The sequence below is a fragment of the Thermobia domestica genome, chromosome 12, assembly GCF_964235325.1.
Source record: "Thermobia domestica chromosome 12, izTheDome1.hap1.1, whole genome shotgun sequence".
NCBI classification, from domain to species: domain Eukaryota; kingdom Metazoa; phylum Arthropoda; class Insecta; order Zygentoma; family Lepismatidae; genus Thermobia; species Thermobia domestica.
Window position 1 is genome coordinate 54,601,246 of NC_137465.1, and position 16,254 is coordinate 54,617,499.

General features: G+C 35.7%; 1 protein-coding gene across 2 annotated transcripts in view; it reads right to left on the reverse strand.

Moving 5' to 3' along the window:
- The window catches only part of Dtwd2 (DTW domain containing 2), an 82,468-nt gene that overhangs the window by 31,757 nt on the left and 34,457 nt on the right, over positions 1-16,254 (reverse strand). For both annotated transcript variants that reach the window (XM_081733685.1, XM_081733686.1), the window contains 2 exons: positions 10,590-10,775; positions 8,514-8,709 (listed from right to left, as the gene is read on the reverse strand). In XM_081733685.1, the coding sequence (XP_081589811.1) occupies positions 8,514-8,709; positions 10,590-10,775 (382 nt within the window). The remainder of the gene's footprint in view (positions 1-8,513; positions 8,710-10,589; positions 10,776-16,254) is intronic.

A 16,254-nucleotide genomic window follows, 5' to 3' on the forward strand; every position in this document is an offset into this window, starting at 1 on the left:
AAATTAATGTCATTTATACTTGTGATGAAAAGCTACCCAAAATGATGTCTCATGTCCCTCTTCTGATTCGAAATTTCTAATCTGAATTCAAGGAGATGGACTTTAAGATGATGGCCACCACACTAGTGCTACACAAAATGAGGTACAGTTCTACCTTCACTACTTCTATTCAAGATATTGCACATTCCCTTCAAGTTTCTAAAATAGAAAGGCAAATTCCAGGTTTATGCCATGTACTACTATATATGTACTGTAAATGCATTCAAAACTTTAGGTCATATAAAGTCACCTTTAATATTATTTAATGGAGGTAATTTTTCTTTTTGGTCCGATATATATACACACCTTTATTGGTAACTGTATATGAAGCCAATACTATTCAATTTCTGCTGGGTGCACTAAAACACACAGCTAAGCATTATTTGAACACAATGTATGCTTTTTCTTCTAGATTTGATAATGTGAAATTATACTGTTGTATGGCATATTCCTTTCTGAAATATACCAATTTGACTTTACATTTGAGAAAATTGAACAATAAAAAAAATTTAAGTAATTATAAATGTAATCTAATCAATTAGAACATAATTATAATGTGGGTTCAGGGAGAAGATTATGTGAATCACGGACTTGACTAATGTCAATTCAGAATCATACTTCATCATCACCACCCACATTTAAAGAAAAACTACCGCAACATTGACCATAACAAGTTTTAAATTAGCACGTTGAAACAAAAAGTGATTATGACAATCTCAAGAACACATTTAACATGTGCCTAAGAAAATACAATAGATTTAAAATACAGGGTGTCTGGAATGGGACTGACGGTCTCCAGGACTCTTTACGAGTAAGTTGAATTTACTGACTTTTCTAGATCAATAGGAACTTTGGAAACTTTTGAATGTGCGATAAGAAACGCATTTTGTGCACAAATTTCAAGCAGCCAATTGATCTAGAAAAGATCAATGATTTAAATTTTGATGCAAAGAAGATTAGTATACAAACAGTAAGCACCGTCATTGTTCAATATAGGCTGCTATCAAACGTGAAAACGTACTACTGTATATCTAATTATTGAGTCAGCTTACACACCTGAACAGAGAGAGTATCTTGTATTTTCAGAACAATACTACTACTTATAGGGGTAGATAATCTAGTAACCTTTGCGCCAGATACGATTTGAGTACTAAAATGAGGAACAGATGAAATTTTTAATACTTAAGCAGTAGTTCCTCGAGAACGCAAAATTAAACCATACGAGATTTGTAAAATATATCTATCCAGGATATATGATAGCTATGATCACTGTATTATGATCATTTTGGCAGAACACTGCTACTCATACAAAAAAAAAAAAAAAAAAAAGTAATCTTGGAAAGGTAGCTTATAGGATTTGGATTTCACGTTAAGCTCTAGGACCACGTCTAATATAGTCTTCGTGCTGAGAAACTGCTAGGATACATGATAGCTATGATCACTGTATTATGATTATTTTGGCAAAACACTGCTACTCATAGCAAAAAAAAAATTGTATTCTAGAAAAGGTAGCTTATAGGATTTGGATTTCACGTTAAGCTCTAGCTCCACGTCTAATATAGCCTCCGTGCTGAGAAACTACTTTTACCTCAATACAACCAATAGTATATTGAAATAAATTCATTGGTCAAGTCAATGACAAATGACAGCTTTTTTTTTATTCTCTTTCTTTCTTTTCCTTACGGATGGTTATTATCGCCGAATAAAATAAAAGGAAATTCCATTTAAGAAATAAATCTTTAGTTCAGTCACGTATTTCATACCTACAGTAATATACGGGAAACGCTGATAACTAAAGGAGAACAGAGTCCAAGAAGAGTCCTACGAGAATAAGGAAAAATCGGAAAGGAAATTAATTCATCAGAAAGCATCCAACCAAAACTGAGTTCGAAAAACGAACAGAAAGATCTCGACATCACTAGTACAAACACTCGTGACGGGCACAAACAGCCTCGGACCTGACGTATCCATTAATATACCAATCAATCAATCAAGCTATTATGAGGTCTATGCATTAATACACAATTATGTGACCCCACTTCCTGTTGAAAGAGGAAGGACCATAAACCATTAACGGATTCCCAGATATGGTCACCCCTTGCACGTCGAATTTCCAAATCCTTTTTCTTCCCTTCTAGGTTAGATATCAAAAAAAACACTGGAACACGTGTTTAATTATTTTACATGAGAAGTTCGGGTACCAAATTTCATTTCTCTAATTTTAAGGAGTTCCGACATATGAGTAGCTTAGTGAACCACCTCCACCGTTTTTCTTCTCTTCTATTACCTATTCGGCTTTACCATCTCGTATTCTCACTTTTGTTTTGCAGGACAACGGCATCAAAATGACTGATTAAACTTCAAGTTTTACAGGCGGATATGGTCACGACTAAGATCACAGAGCTAATCGAAATGATCCACTAATATTAAGCTATCTCCGAGGCACAAAAGCGAGTCTACAAATACTTATGTAATATATATATGCTATAGCTTCAATGCGCGTAAAGAAAAATGTGGAACAGGTACTTAAGTGACACCGGGAAGAAACGGAAACTCGCTAGATCCATGTTAGACAAATGTGGTGATCTTATGAAAAACGCTATCGAAATAAAAGTGCATATTTTTTTCTTCGCGAATGAGTCCTCAAACATAAGAGAAAATTCTGGAAGCGATGAACAGTAACTCAGACCTGCCTAACTTGAAAAGAACAAGTTCGTTTGTTTCGAATTTTTGAACAAATACCAGATTTGTATTTGTGAAGCAGCAAAAATATTATCACTGAAAGAGATGATATTACATTATGGCAAAGGAATTATCTTCGCTAAGACCATCGCTACAGGGAAGAGAGATGTAAAATTAAATGAGCCACATTAAAAAAAGACTCAACCCTTACGTCACGAAAGGAGCTTTCTTATGATGACAAAATACAGGGCTCCGAAATCGCACAGGTAAGGGCAACGATCGATACTTTTACACATCGGAAGTGATGATCGCTCTACTGCAATTCGAGCCTATAGAGACACGGGGCAACCACAAAGATATTGTCAATATCTTTAAAAATTGGTTTGAAACAATATTCACAAAATTTAATTATAGCAGTTTTATAATAATGAATAACGCACCGTATCATAGCGCAAAATCTTAAAAATATTTCCAATTAATGCCTGGCGAAAACAAGAGATTGTGTTCTGCTTAGAAAGGAACAGCATACATTTTAACGCAAATTGTGTGACAGCTGAACTGCTCCAAGCAGTTGGCACTACTCAGAATAATATCTAAAAACATGTTATAGATAACCTTGCTCAAAAATGCAATCCAGGTTGTAGTTTGCATGCCTCCGTATCATCGTAATCTAGAAAATCCTATCGAGTTCTGTAGAATCACATAATAGGTTTCGTAGCCAGACAACGAAACATTCAAGTTCCATAATGTAAACATCTTTCGGTGAATTTGCCGTGTCTCAGATAACTTGGAACGACTGGACAAAATACATTCAGCGCACAATAAAAAAAGAGAAAATCTGGATCTTGAGTGATTTTGGGCACTGTATCGTCAGTTTAGTGCAGGACCGTCGGGTTTTGAAGATCAGTGGGGGTGCTCTAGTCCAGTCTACAAGCGGGAGATCTGGGGGTATGAAATATCTGTGCCTTGGCAAGGGGTCCGGAGGTCCTTTCCCGGAAAATTTTCAAAACTGACCGTCCTGAATATGCAGTTTTAGTTATTTTTAAATGATGAATGGATTCGAGTTTAGCGTTTCTTTCAGCAGCGAGGCTATTATGAAACGTGGATCTACAGCTTAACATGGAATCCGAACCACATGAGCTCCCGTCGGAAAATGGACCTGGCCTATTTTTTAATTAAAATGTATTTTTTTAATTAATTTATTTATTATTATTATTATTATTATTATTATTATTATTATTATTATTATTATTATTATTATTATTATTATTATTATTTTAAGTGTTTTCTTTCACAATGGAAAATATTCTTGGCCCATGGCCCTTTTATGCTGACGTAAATACCGAGGTTTTAGGGTTACCCATATCTTAATTCTCGTCAAAGTTATTCTAAACACAAATCTACGGATTTACAAGAAAGAAAACAAAACAAAATTTAAACGCATACTTTTGTATAATGATAATGTATACAATGCAGCAAATTGAAATTTCATTTCCTCTTTGTTCTTTTCTTTCCTCGTTTCTTACTTTTCTTGTTTTTATTTTCTATTTTATGTGTGGACGCTGAGCACCTCCTACAAAAATTCTGAATGGTGCTCTAGGACAGAGTAACTCGGAGTAAGCGCCCCTATTTCGTTATCAATACAGTTGACAGCTTCAGTGAAACAAACTTCTGATTTACAACTTAACTTCTGTTAAGACGAAGAAGCAATTTCACTGGTAATACATAGCTCGTGGCGTTTAATAGTTAAAGTTGTGTATTAAACACAAAGAAATTTATTCGCTCATAAATAAAAGGAAGCTGGCTCACATTTCGCTTGCAAAATTTTACCGAAGCGCTGCTCTGCTTATTTGTGGTGGGATTGGAGTTCTGATGATTAAATGCGATTATTTCATCCTTGCACGTGGTGCAAAACCAAGATGGCGACCATATTCCAAAATGCCAGCCACGTGTACGCCTTTCTAGTAATTATTCGCTTGCAAACTTTTTCTAGAGCTGTTCTCTACTTATTTGCACTAAGGTTGGAGCATTGATGATAGACTGACATAATTTCATACATGCAAGTGATCCAAAACCAAGACAGTAACCTTATTCCACGATGGACGGTATGCGTACGACAGGCTAATATTATGAACGCATATAGTATATCTGTAAGCAACAACCCAGTGAAATTTTTGCATAATACCAAATTCACTTAAAATTATATATTTAATTCTGAAGAGATGAAAGATCTTCGTTTCACAGTACTACTAGCTACAAAGCGTAACTATTGTCTTTAAAAGCATCTAAGGAGTGAACTTCTCTGGCCATCATCTCTAACAGATTGTAGTGTCATGTTTCGAAAAGCAGCAAGAGCATCCCTTAAGAACGTCATTACCGCTGAAACAAAATGTGCCACTGAAACTGAAAACGCCAATTTTCTATCACATCTTTGATGGAAAAAAAAAAAAAGGAATAAAATCTTGCAAGTTTACGTCCACAGTTATGCTATGTGGGCTAAAGGAGGTGATGATAAATGAATGAAATGAGGAATGAAGTTGGAGGAAATGGATGAACCCCGGGGAAACTTAAGCACACAGCGTTTGTCCACCCCAAAGCAAACTTGGAGCTAGCTCGGATGAAAGCAGGGACCTCACGCACTAGAAGTGAACGCTCTACCACTGAGCAACCGCGGCCCCGTCGTATCTTTGATGTTATCGTAGTTGCCCATTTATTTCTGCAAGTGTCTCACTCAACACATTTGGTGAATATCTTTCAAATCTTCTTGCTCTTATCACCAAACTATTTGGGTCATCTCAGGTGCCACGACCTGATGATGTTTTCAATAGATATGACGCACTGAGCACTACACGGACTGAATTGAATCGATGTTTTGCACAAATGGAATGTCTGGGAGTTTCATTCACCAGACGAGCACCTCAGCTCGTATGTACAGAAAAGAATTCATACACTTCCTGTGCGTGTATTGGCGGGAAAATGCCCAGTTGAAAAGTGGTCAGATGTTTGTCATCTCTGGTGGATTCGAAAACCATCAACTTTACACCGGGAGGATAGCACATAGCATGAGAATAACCATATCAAAGAAGATACGCAATGTTTCCCCATCAGTGCCACAGTGCATAACTGCACGAGTGAAGATCAGAAATTAACAGCTATCCACAGCCCAGATGTTTATCCTTGGTCCTTTTACATGGTGCAAATTTAGAGACGGCAGATGTGATAACATGTCAGGGTGGAGACAAAATTTATGGAGTGGAATTCCCTAACTTTTTCAGGTTTTCCAGAGCTTTATTTATTTATTTACAGGGTGTCTACTAAAATTCCAAAATGAAATTTCGTGACCTTTTCTTTCCCAAATCACAAAATTTAGTAACATTCTCAAGAGTGATCTGGGTACGAATTAGGCCAAATTTTTATGCATGCGATAGAAGCGTGCTTTCCTTGCGATTTGACAGACTCTAAAGCAGACCACAAACATTTTTGTTGGTAAAATTTTGACGTTTTATAAAACAAAGTTTTCCAGTCTATACTTATATTTGCAGATTTAAAAAAAAAAAATCGTGACCCAAAAGCTAAATTTCGTGACTTTTTCTTGACTTTCATGACCGTTTTCTGATTTCGTGACTTTTTCATGACTTTCGTGACCAATAGACACCTGATTGATTGATTGATTGATTGATTTTGATTTTCCCTGATATGTACTTAGCCATTCAATTTTCCCACGTTCATGGGAAAACATTCCATGGCGGATGTTACAGTGGAAGGGAATATATTAAGGAAATGGCGAATATCTATAGAGTGGTAGTGACTAGCATCGTATAATAATGTGTCACCCCTTCGGAACTCCACTGCAGCAAAGTTACTGCACTCGTGCTTTTTAGTGGCACCTAGCACAAGTTGGTTTGTTTTTTCTCCACATTAGTTTTTATGGCATATTGTCATGTTGAAAAGCTGACTGGTGTTAATGGACAAATAGCAATAAATACTGCATTGTAAGCACAAAATCCAAAGTACACTCTTGTTATCTACAGATGAATTCCATATTTAAAACCAAGAGTCCAATTAAATTACTCCAGCTATTTACTGGGTATTCACCCAACGCATACATTGATATGCAATTCTATCAACAGTCTTCGTAAACTCATAAGCGCTTCCGAAATAAACCTCTTTGTGAATTAAAATACATTACAATGAAAACACAGAAGCTAAAATACATGTAATTGTAATCCAAAATCCTTTCATTTGTGTGATTAACGATCTTCACTTAATGCAGGACAGGAGACTATGATAAAACCGGAATTCGTGGGAATGAAAATGAAAATGAAATGTAATATTTGAGTTTTACGTCCCAAGGTTATGCCGGTTAGGCTAAAGGAGGTGATGATAAGTAATGAATGAAATGGTGGAATGAAGAAAGTGGGAGGAAACGGGAGAACCCCGAGGAAACCCACGCACCTGTGTTTGTCCGCCACAAGGTTCACTTAGCAGGGGCGGGGATTGAACCCGGGACCCCAAGCACCAGAGGTGAACGCTCTACCACTGAACCACCGCGGCCCCTAGGGAATGAAAATGGAAAAAGGTTGGAGTTATCCATGCATCGAATATGAATTTACCATTGGATCGTTGATCCAACCGCGTTTGGTAAATGATTCACCAGTATGATGTTCCACTGCGCAAGCAAAAGCAAAAAATATAATGCGCACAACTACAGAATGAACCCACTAAAGCGCATTAGATAATGTCCACTTCTAATATTGAAAGTTTGTTTCACATCAATATTGGAAAACACATATAAATTTCTAAGTTTGAAGTTAGCAAGTTAAAAAACACTCGACATAATCTGAAATCACCTAAATTTTATTTAAAATGTTCATAAAATCCTGTAACAGCCTGCATGGGATGTAGCCAGGTCCCTACGAGTAACAGAAATTGTTCTGTACCCTCCTGTTGCTGTGAAGAATTAAATATATTCTCAACATGCAAGAAGAATAAGTGGCCGCAGAACAACGGATGTAAATACTGATCCGCCTTCAAGCAACAGATGATTAAAGACCTGGTTCAGGATACTGTCTATTTGGTATTACACATTAGAGAAAAGTTAAAGAAACAAATATCAAAAGATTACAAAAAAGAAATACAGCGTAATATTAAAAACTGAATCACCCAGAAGTGAAAACCCTTTTTGTTGCGAATTCACTTATAGTAAACAAAAAGGGCAAGACAAACCTAGAAAGGTCTCCCTGGCAACCTTCCTCCTGGGAGACAGAAATTCCACTGACCTCTCTCATACATTTGACTATTTACCATTTATTATGTGGTCTATTCATCAGCATCATTATTATTAGTATTATTTTATCTGACAGATTTTCCAGTATATTAACTACATTCCAAACAATTGGACTAAATAGGGTTTAGAAAAAAAAGAGACTTAGCAAATTTCTTTTAATAACGGTTACTTGACAGATACCCACCTTCTCAAAAAAAAAAAAAAAAAAAAAAAAAAAAAAAAAGACTCGTTCCGACCTCTGGAAATGTTACGAAGAAAGAAATAAATGCTGGTTAAAATATGTTGTATACTCGGGTAAAAAATTATGAAGCCGTGGACCGGTAACAATACTTATGCATACCCTAGTTTGAAACCTAATGTTTGAATTCCTTATTTACAACATTTGTCTTTGATAACTATTACTTACTTCCTGGTAAATCATATTTAAGTACACCGCGTAGTCAAATGTGGAGCCATATTTCACACTCACAAAGAATATCAGAAAAAGCAATTAAAGTCAACTTACCTTCTTCAGCTTATGTAGCATCGGGCTATTAAAATAGATTGACTTCGCTTGAGCCCACGTCCCATCAATAATAATTAAATTATATGACCTATGTCTCTCAGACATGGGCGTAATACTACTCAGACTGATAGCATCTTTGGACGGATACAGAACTAACGAGTCCGGAGATTCAAGTATCTCCTGAAGACCTTCGTGCCTAAAAAAAAAATAAACGCAATGATAGACTCTTTATATTTTAACACAGACACAACATTTAGTTAAGATTAACTAACACTAATCTATATTTGTAAAATAATAAATAAATACATATAAAATAAAATGGGTTCCAGGTAAAATAAAATGAGTAAAATGTAAATTACTCAGGAAAATTGAAAAACATTTTTCGGATTACAAAATTTTGTGAACAACACTGTACACTCATGTCCAAAACGACTGTCGTATATCTATAACTGCCTTCTTGTAAGAATATAATTTGATAATGATTTTACAGGGTACTTTTAATACTGATACTATGTGTATAATCGGGAAATGTATATTTGTGGTAAATTTCATAGGAAAAGAATTATAAATAAGAAAATTAGAATGAGTAAAACAAAATGTTGCTAAGTGAACAAAAAAATTTTATTTTCGTTTTATTGTTCTTATTTACTGTTATTTTGACATGAAATTTGCCAATTATACACATACTAACATTATAAGAAATACTGGACGAATTCGTTACCAAATTATATTCCTACAACAACATATTTATAGACATGCGACAATAATTTTGGACATGAGTGTACATGCGCGTTTACCAGGTCATTTATCAATATGGCACTGCTTACATTGAAATGATAAAGGGAAACAAGCGAACTATAATAAAAACATGTATGAGATGCATAAGTTTAGGATTCTGCAGTTTCTGGCTTATTAAAAACTAGGTATTACCAAACATAACTTCAACTATACCAAAGTTAAAAAAAAAAAAAAAAAAAAAAAAAATCACCAGTAGAAAGAAATGTTTTCAAATCATATTAAATTACAATAAAGCACTTCAAATTTGGACGGAGACAACCTCGACAAGAATTGAGATTTACTTATAAACAGCTTCATTCAAAAATGTAATCCTTTGACACTTCGAATTATGAGTAGTGATTTTTTTTTCTTTCTTTCTTCAGATTTCTACATAGCCAGATTTCTATAAGTGATACAGAGTAAAGAAGAAGAAAGCAAGTAAAATCAAGTGAAACATTTCATATTGTATGAACAACGCGTTAAGAGTAAATTATATATTGTGCTCCTTTTTTAGTTGGAGCACAATGCACACTGCAAGCCCTGGAGTATTAGTACTCCTAGTAGTGAATTAGTGTGTGTGTGGTGATTATATAATTTTAAACGTTATTGCTGATTTTAGCGTTTTGTATGGGAAAAGGAGTAAGTTGAATAAAGTGTAAAAATATTTGTGAAGCGTTCCATGGACTTCTGTGTCTTTGGCCTATTAAAACGGAACATCACAAAAAGTCGAACCGCAACACTTGACGGACTTGAAATATGCAAGGATGACTGGGTTAAATTGGATCAGGTTGTGCTGAATAGAGCACAGACACCCATACTGAACATAATCGGTGATGGAAGAGTTTTTACAGACTAAGGCAGAAGGATGCAATTCTCTACCATAACTATGAAACGACATCTGTGGTAAACGCAAACAGTAAACGGTACAGCAGTTTTTAATAATCTCCAAGTAATTACAAACAGCATCGTTGGATCTGATAACAAAGCTGAGTAAATCAGAGCTTTAAAGTGCTATAATTAGGAATGAAGAACAACTGCGAAAACGTAATATCAATTTCCCGCATCATATTACGTATATTTTGTGGCATGTATAGATTTTAGCTTTCCAAGTCCCCCCTCCCCTCCCTCTTATTTACCCTTTGCATAGTAGTTTTGAAATTTAACTACAGTTATCTTCCCAATTCCATCATTAGTTATTATTATTTGGTGGGAAGATTTTTACTTTAAGTCTCAAATATGAGCAATAATAATGAAAAAGAAATCATACCTAAGAATTCAAAATCAAGATATGCCTCTTACCTGTTAAGAGGAAATTTCTTTCCCTTGTACAGAACACACTTCCCTGGAGTCAATCCCAACATCAGCATAGGAGCAGTTCGAAGGCAACGTCGTTCTTCGGCTGGATGCTGAAGCAAAACTACTCGGCATTTTGATGTAACTGATGGTCCGGGTAAGAAAGGGCACCAACACACAGCACATGGACGTCTAAACGAAGAAATAATAGATCGCATTATTTGATTACATAAATGAATAGAACATTCTAATTTGCACTTTTTTTAAAAAAAAAAAAAACATTAACACCCACCCATATGAGATTTTCCTCAAAAATCACATTGGTCTGGATGTAAGATGGCTTCACACAAAAAGTTTGGTACGTCACATATTTTAGTTTACTGGCAGATTATTTCATTAACCCTACAGGAGATGAATGTTAAATGCAACGAAAACAAAGGAATCTTCACGAAGAAAAAAACTACCAAGGCTGAAAGTAATGCTTCCTATGTGGAGGAGGAAGAATTGGAAAGTGTTAACATAAATACATGTGATGCGTGTACCTGTTAAGGGTATTCAAAACACTGTTCTTTGCTTTGGATACATTTTTCTCACTGTTCAATTCTGATGCTAAAATCTCTGTTGGAAAAATTTCGGAGGTTGTTTCTTATCCATGTATTAACAAGAATTTTACTGTCTTTCGCGTTTTGGAAATACTACCCATGAAGGTTGTTTCTGAGAGAGGCAAACAAATGGAAGTCAAACGGGGCTAAATTAAGTCTGCAGTTGCAGATCTGCCATTTCTATGTTATCCGTCACCGAGGTTTCCCCCTCTCAAGACTTCATCCCGCTTTCAACACTGCTAATAGGGGGCATGATGGCTCAGTGGTAAGAGCTTTCTTCTGGTGCATGAGGGCCCTGGTTCGATCCCCGTCCAAGTTAGTTTGTGGTGGGCAACAACATGTCCGTGGGTTTTCTCGGGGTACTCCAGTTTCCTCTCATTTTCATTCCACAAATTATTCCATCATTCACTTGCTTTAATCATTCGTCTTCCTTACAAGTAAAGGGTCCAAATGATGAATCGACTTGCGGGATGAGACATAGTGCAACTGATAGAGGATATGTATACGTGCAAAGTTATAGCGTCTGAGCGCCATAAGAAACGTAGGGGGAGGGGGTCAAAGTTGGTGAGAGAAGGGCTATGCTATGTTACTGAAATACATCCAATAAACTGTTGAATCGTAAAAATAGTGAAGATAGACAATGCAAAGGTTGTAGTTTCACATATTGGCAAAAAGAAGAATAGGTAGAGTAGATCACGAACCTCCGCCGCCATCTTGAAATCGACTTATTATATAAATAAGCTTATATAAATCGGCTTATATCGGCTATAAATCGGCTTATATAAAGTCAATTATGAACTTTAGTGATCGTTATCTGTACTTATTTGGAAGATTTAGAATCATCTTTATGGTTACTTACGAAAATCTAGGAGACTGATACTCGTATGCTGAAAGTTTGGATTATCACGAAAACACATGTAAGTTAAACGAAAGGCGGAAATTTTGGCACCAAGAAACGAAGCAAAGGGAAATTTTGGCACCATTTATGATAAAGTACAGAAAATGTGAGAAAATACTCTGAATATAATAGATATTTAAATTTACATGTTATTAACTAGAACTGCTCCAGCACGACGAATCAAACCAGTGACAAATATACAGTCAGCGACAAAATTTCTTTCTCTTCTGTAAAATTTATTTTGCTTATAACTTTGGAATTGATGGACTGATTTGAGTAGTTTTCTGAAATTTACCGAAAACTATATCTGCTTTAAGTTGCTGAATATTGCACTTAAATCTCTCCGTCCATTCGAGAGATATTCGCGGAAGAAATTTTAACATAGGAAAAGAACTTTTGTTACTGACAGTACAGACACCGGTAAAGATACTATTGGCAGTTTCATTATATATTCAAAGCAAGTTAAAATTCCCCTCTAGTGGGTTTGTATTTTACTTTCAAGTGCAAACAGTAAAAGCTAATTGGAACCATGGAAATTGAAGTACAGAGAAAGAAAATTAGAAAATACTCTGGATATAATAGATGTTAATGTACCAATTTATTTTGCAGAGATTACACGGAGATTCTTTCCATCGAAACTTCCGGCTCCCCTCTCACGCATATCCTAAAGCCTCATTAAAAGTTTAAGATTGAAATTGAAACAAATCCCTGAACGTGATTTGCTTGTCACACGGCGGTGCTGAAATCCGATTGGCCGGTCAACGGATGTTGTCGAAAAGTGAAATTACCATGGTTCGAATCAGCTGTTATTGTTTGCACTTGAAAGTAAAAATACAAACCCATTAGAGGATAATTTTGACTTGCTTTGAATATCTAATGAAGCTGCCAATATTATCTTTTACTGGTGTTTCATTATTCGTGCCTGTGGTACATTCGTCCCTGGTTTCATTATTCGTGCTGATACAGTTCTAGTCATTAACATGTGAACGTAAATATCTATTATATCCAGAGTATTTTCTATTTTTTTCTCTGTACTTCAATTTCCATGGTTCGAATCAGCTGTTACTGTTTGCACTTAAAAGTAAAATACAAACCCAGTGCAGTGAACATAGTGCAGTCTTCAGCAACTCAAAGAAGATACAATTTTCCATAAATTACAGAAAACTTCTCAAATCAGTCTATCAATTCCAAAGTTATAGGCAAATAAATTTTACAGAAGAGAAATAAATTTTGTCGCTGACTGTACATTCGTCACTGGTTTGATTCATCGCGCTGGAACAGTCCTAGTTAATAACATGTGAATTTAAATATCTATTACATTCAGAGTATTTTCTCACATTTTCTATACTTCAATTATAAATGGTGCCAAAATTTCTGTTTGCTTCGTTTCTTGATGCCAAAATTACCGTGTCTAAACTACTGGTGCCAAAATTTCCGGTGCCAAAATTACCGCGCCCCAAGTCAAACATATCTACAAGCCAAGAAAACTAACAGTGGAATTTGATATCCAACAGCGAAATGTGCTAATAATGTAATAATATGCTACTGGGATATCAAATCCCACTTTTAGTTTTCTAGGCTTGTGGATATGTTTAACTTACATGTGTTTTCGTGATAATCCAAACTTTCAGCATACGAGTATCAGTCTCCTAGATTTTCGTAAGTAACCATAAAGATGATCCAAAATCTTCCAAATAAGTACAGATAATTATCACTAAAGTTCATAATTGACTTTTTGAGAACATGCTGGCCCTACTTGATATATCACTTGACAACCTTTCCATTTCAAAAAAGATCACAGAATTCAAAATGGCAGCGGAGGTTCGTGATCTACTCTACCCATTTTTCTTTTACAAATTGTGGCGTTTACTCCATAGGATGGCAATCCAAGTAGAGCAAATATCACTTTAGATAGCCATTAATTGAATTTTTCTTCCGAGCGTTAACGAAGAAACAAGATATCACAAAATGACACCTTCTTCCACCGCTAACTACACATAGAAGAAAATTCGAGTAATGACTTAAAATTGACAAATAAGACAAAACTGCAGCATCATTTAACAGGAAAATTAATTGAAAATTCTGATAATTCACTTGTATCAATATATTGCACCATGCACAACATGGCACAGAACATGAGGCATAACTTTATAGACGCAACCTCAGTAAATGATACACATGAATAGAAGTTGATATTTACTAAAATAACATACTTACATACTCTTTATCGTAATTGTCGCAGATGATGACAGATACAAGATTACTATAATTTTCAAATCAATCCACTGATGCAGCTTTTACTACATATTGTTCTTCCATTGGTGTCAGCGCGCCCAATAATGGCTGCTTCCCGCGGATTCCCTCTTGTTCTCGCTGTTTGCGTGAGCTCCGCCTACCAGATGACGTAATTGCGGGTAGGGCTGTGGTTAGCTGCCGTTGGTTGCCAAGGCAGGATGTTGCTATCCGTGCGAGAATGCATAGCGCTGGTGTAAATATAGCAGTCTTTTTAAAATGAAAGGGAATTAAATTATCTGAACTAAATACACCAAAAATAATGCACAAATGAATTTATCACAGAATATGTGAAACTACCACCGTTTGCATCGTCTATCTTTAACTATTTTCACAATTCAATAGTTTATTTGATGTATTTCAATAACGTAGCATAGCCCTTTTCTCACCAAAATTACCCCCCTCCCCCTCCGTTTCTTATGGCGCTCAGCCGCTATAACTTTGCATATACACATATTTTCAGATCCTCTATCAGGCGCACTATGTCTCATTCCGCAACTCGATTCATCCATTTGGACCCTTTACTTGTTAGACTAACACGCTAATCGTGGGACGTTAAAGATATTTCAACATTGCTAACGTTAATTGCGTCTTCTCCAAATGCAGCCTGCTATGCATCTTCGGAGCTTGGCAACCGTCTACTTGCAAGAACTCATCACATCTCTTTGTTTCATGTTGTTTATTTAGTTACCTGTATGAGCATTAGAAACAAACCATGTTATATGTTTTTGTCATTTCATTGCAATCCACTGAGCTATTACGGTAGATGCATTAATCTCTATATGACTTTGTAAGTGTGAACACCATGTTGTCCAGCACATGTCTGATATCGAATAAGAGACACTCCACTCAAAACTTTACTATTTATAAACTACCGAAAGATAGTAAATCTGAAAATACAACAAAACACAAATAATAATTGATCAAACATATTAAATCTTCACTAACTGCGCAATCTTACTTCACGACTTCGTAACTCAATGCAAACATATTTGCAATCAAAAACCAGCTGAGAATGCTGCAAGAGCATTGCCAGAGCGAACTTAAAAAGAATGGAGAGATGTAGTGGAAAGGACAACTCTAATTTTTCTTACACGTAAAAATAAATCTTTTTATCCGCACCTTCTTGTTTCTCGCAAAAATTCGCAAAATATCATCTCTCTATGATTTACAGTTCCCGAGATATGGCTCCTTAAATCTCCCGAAATTGGACATTTTTTGGCCAATATCTCAGGAACGGTAAGAGTGACGCGAAAAATTCCATCACTTTCTCAGATAGCTTTTGATGCTCTATCAAATGGAGGGCTCAATATTGAAAAAATCGCAAAGACAGACAGACAGAAAATTCAGTAACGAACTTTTTAAGTTCCTTGAAAATTTGTATATAATCAACTGAACACTAACACATCACTGGTGTTCATAATATCATGTTTAATTCTTGGTCTCTCCGAATCTACCTCCATAATTTTATATTGCAATGAAGTTCCTATCAATTCTTTACTGTGTCTCATAATAACTACTGTATGAAGATCGGAAAATTCATGAGAACCAGTTACTCTTCTGACTTCACGTGCGTAAATCGGATTAGGAGCCAATATTTTAAGGAACTTCTGGTTCATAGCCGTCCTATTGAAAACCAACTTACTAAATCAATTGCACATTTTATAAATTACAACAGAGTCATGCGAGCTTCGAACAGTACAACAGTTTTCCCATAGATGTAATGGTGTAATTAATTTCCAGATAGCTGTATCGCTTAAAAGTCACTTACACTTAAGCTGATGCTCATGACATCCCCATGTAGGTTCTACAGAATGTGTAAAACGTGTTACCCCTTGCATCCAACTTCTCTTCAAATCATGCGATCCACTCTGTACAA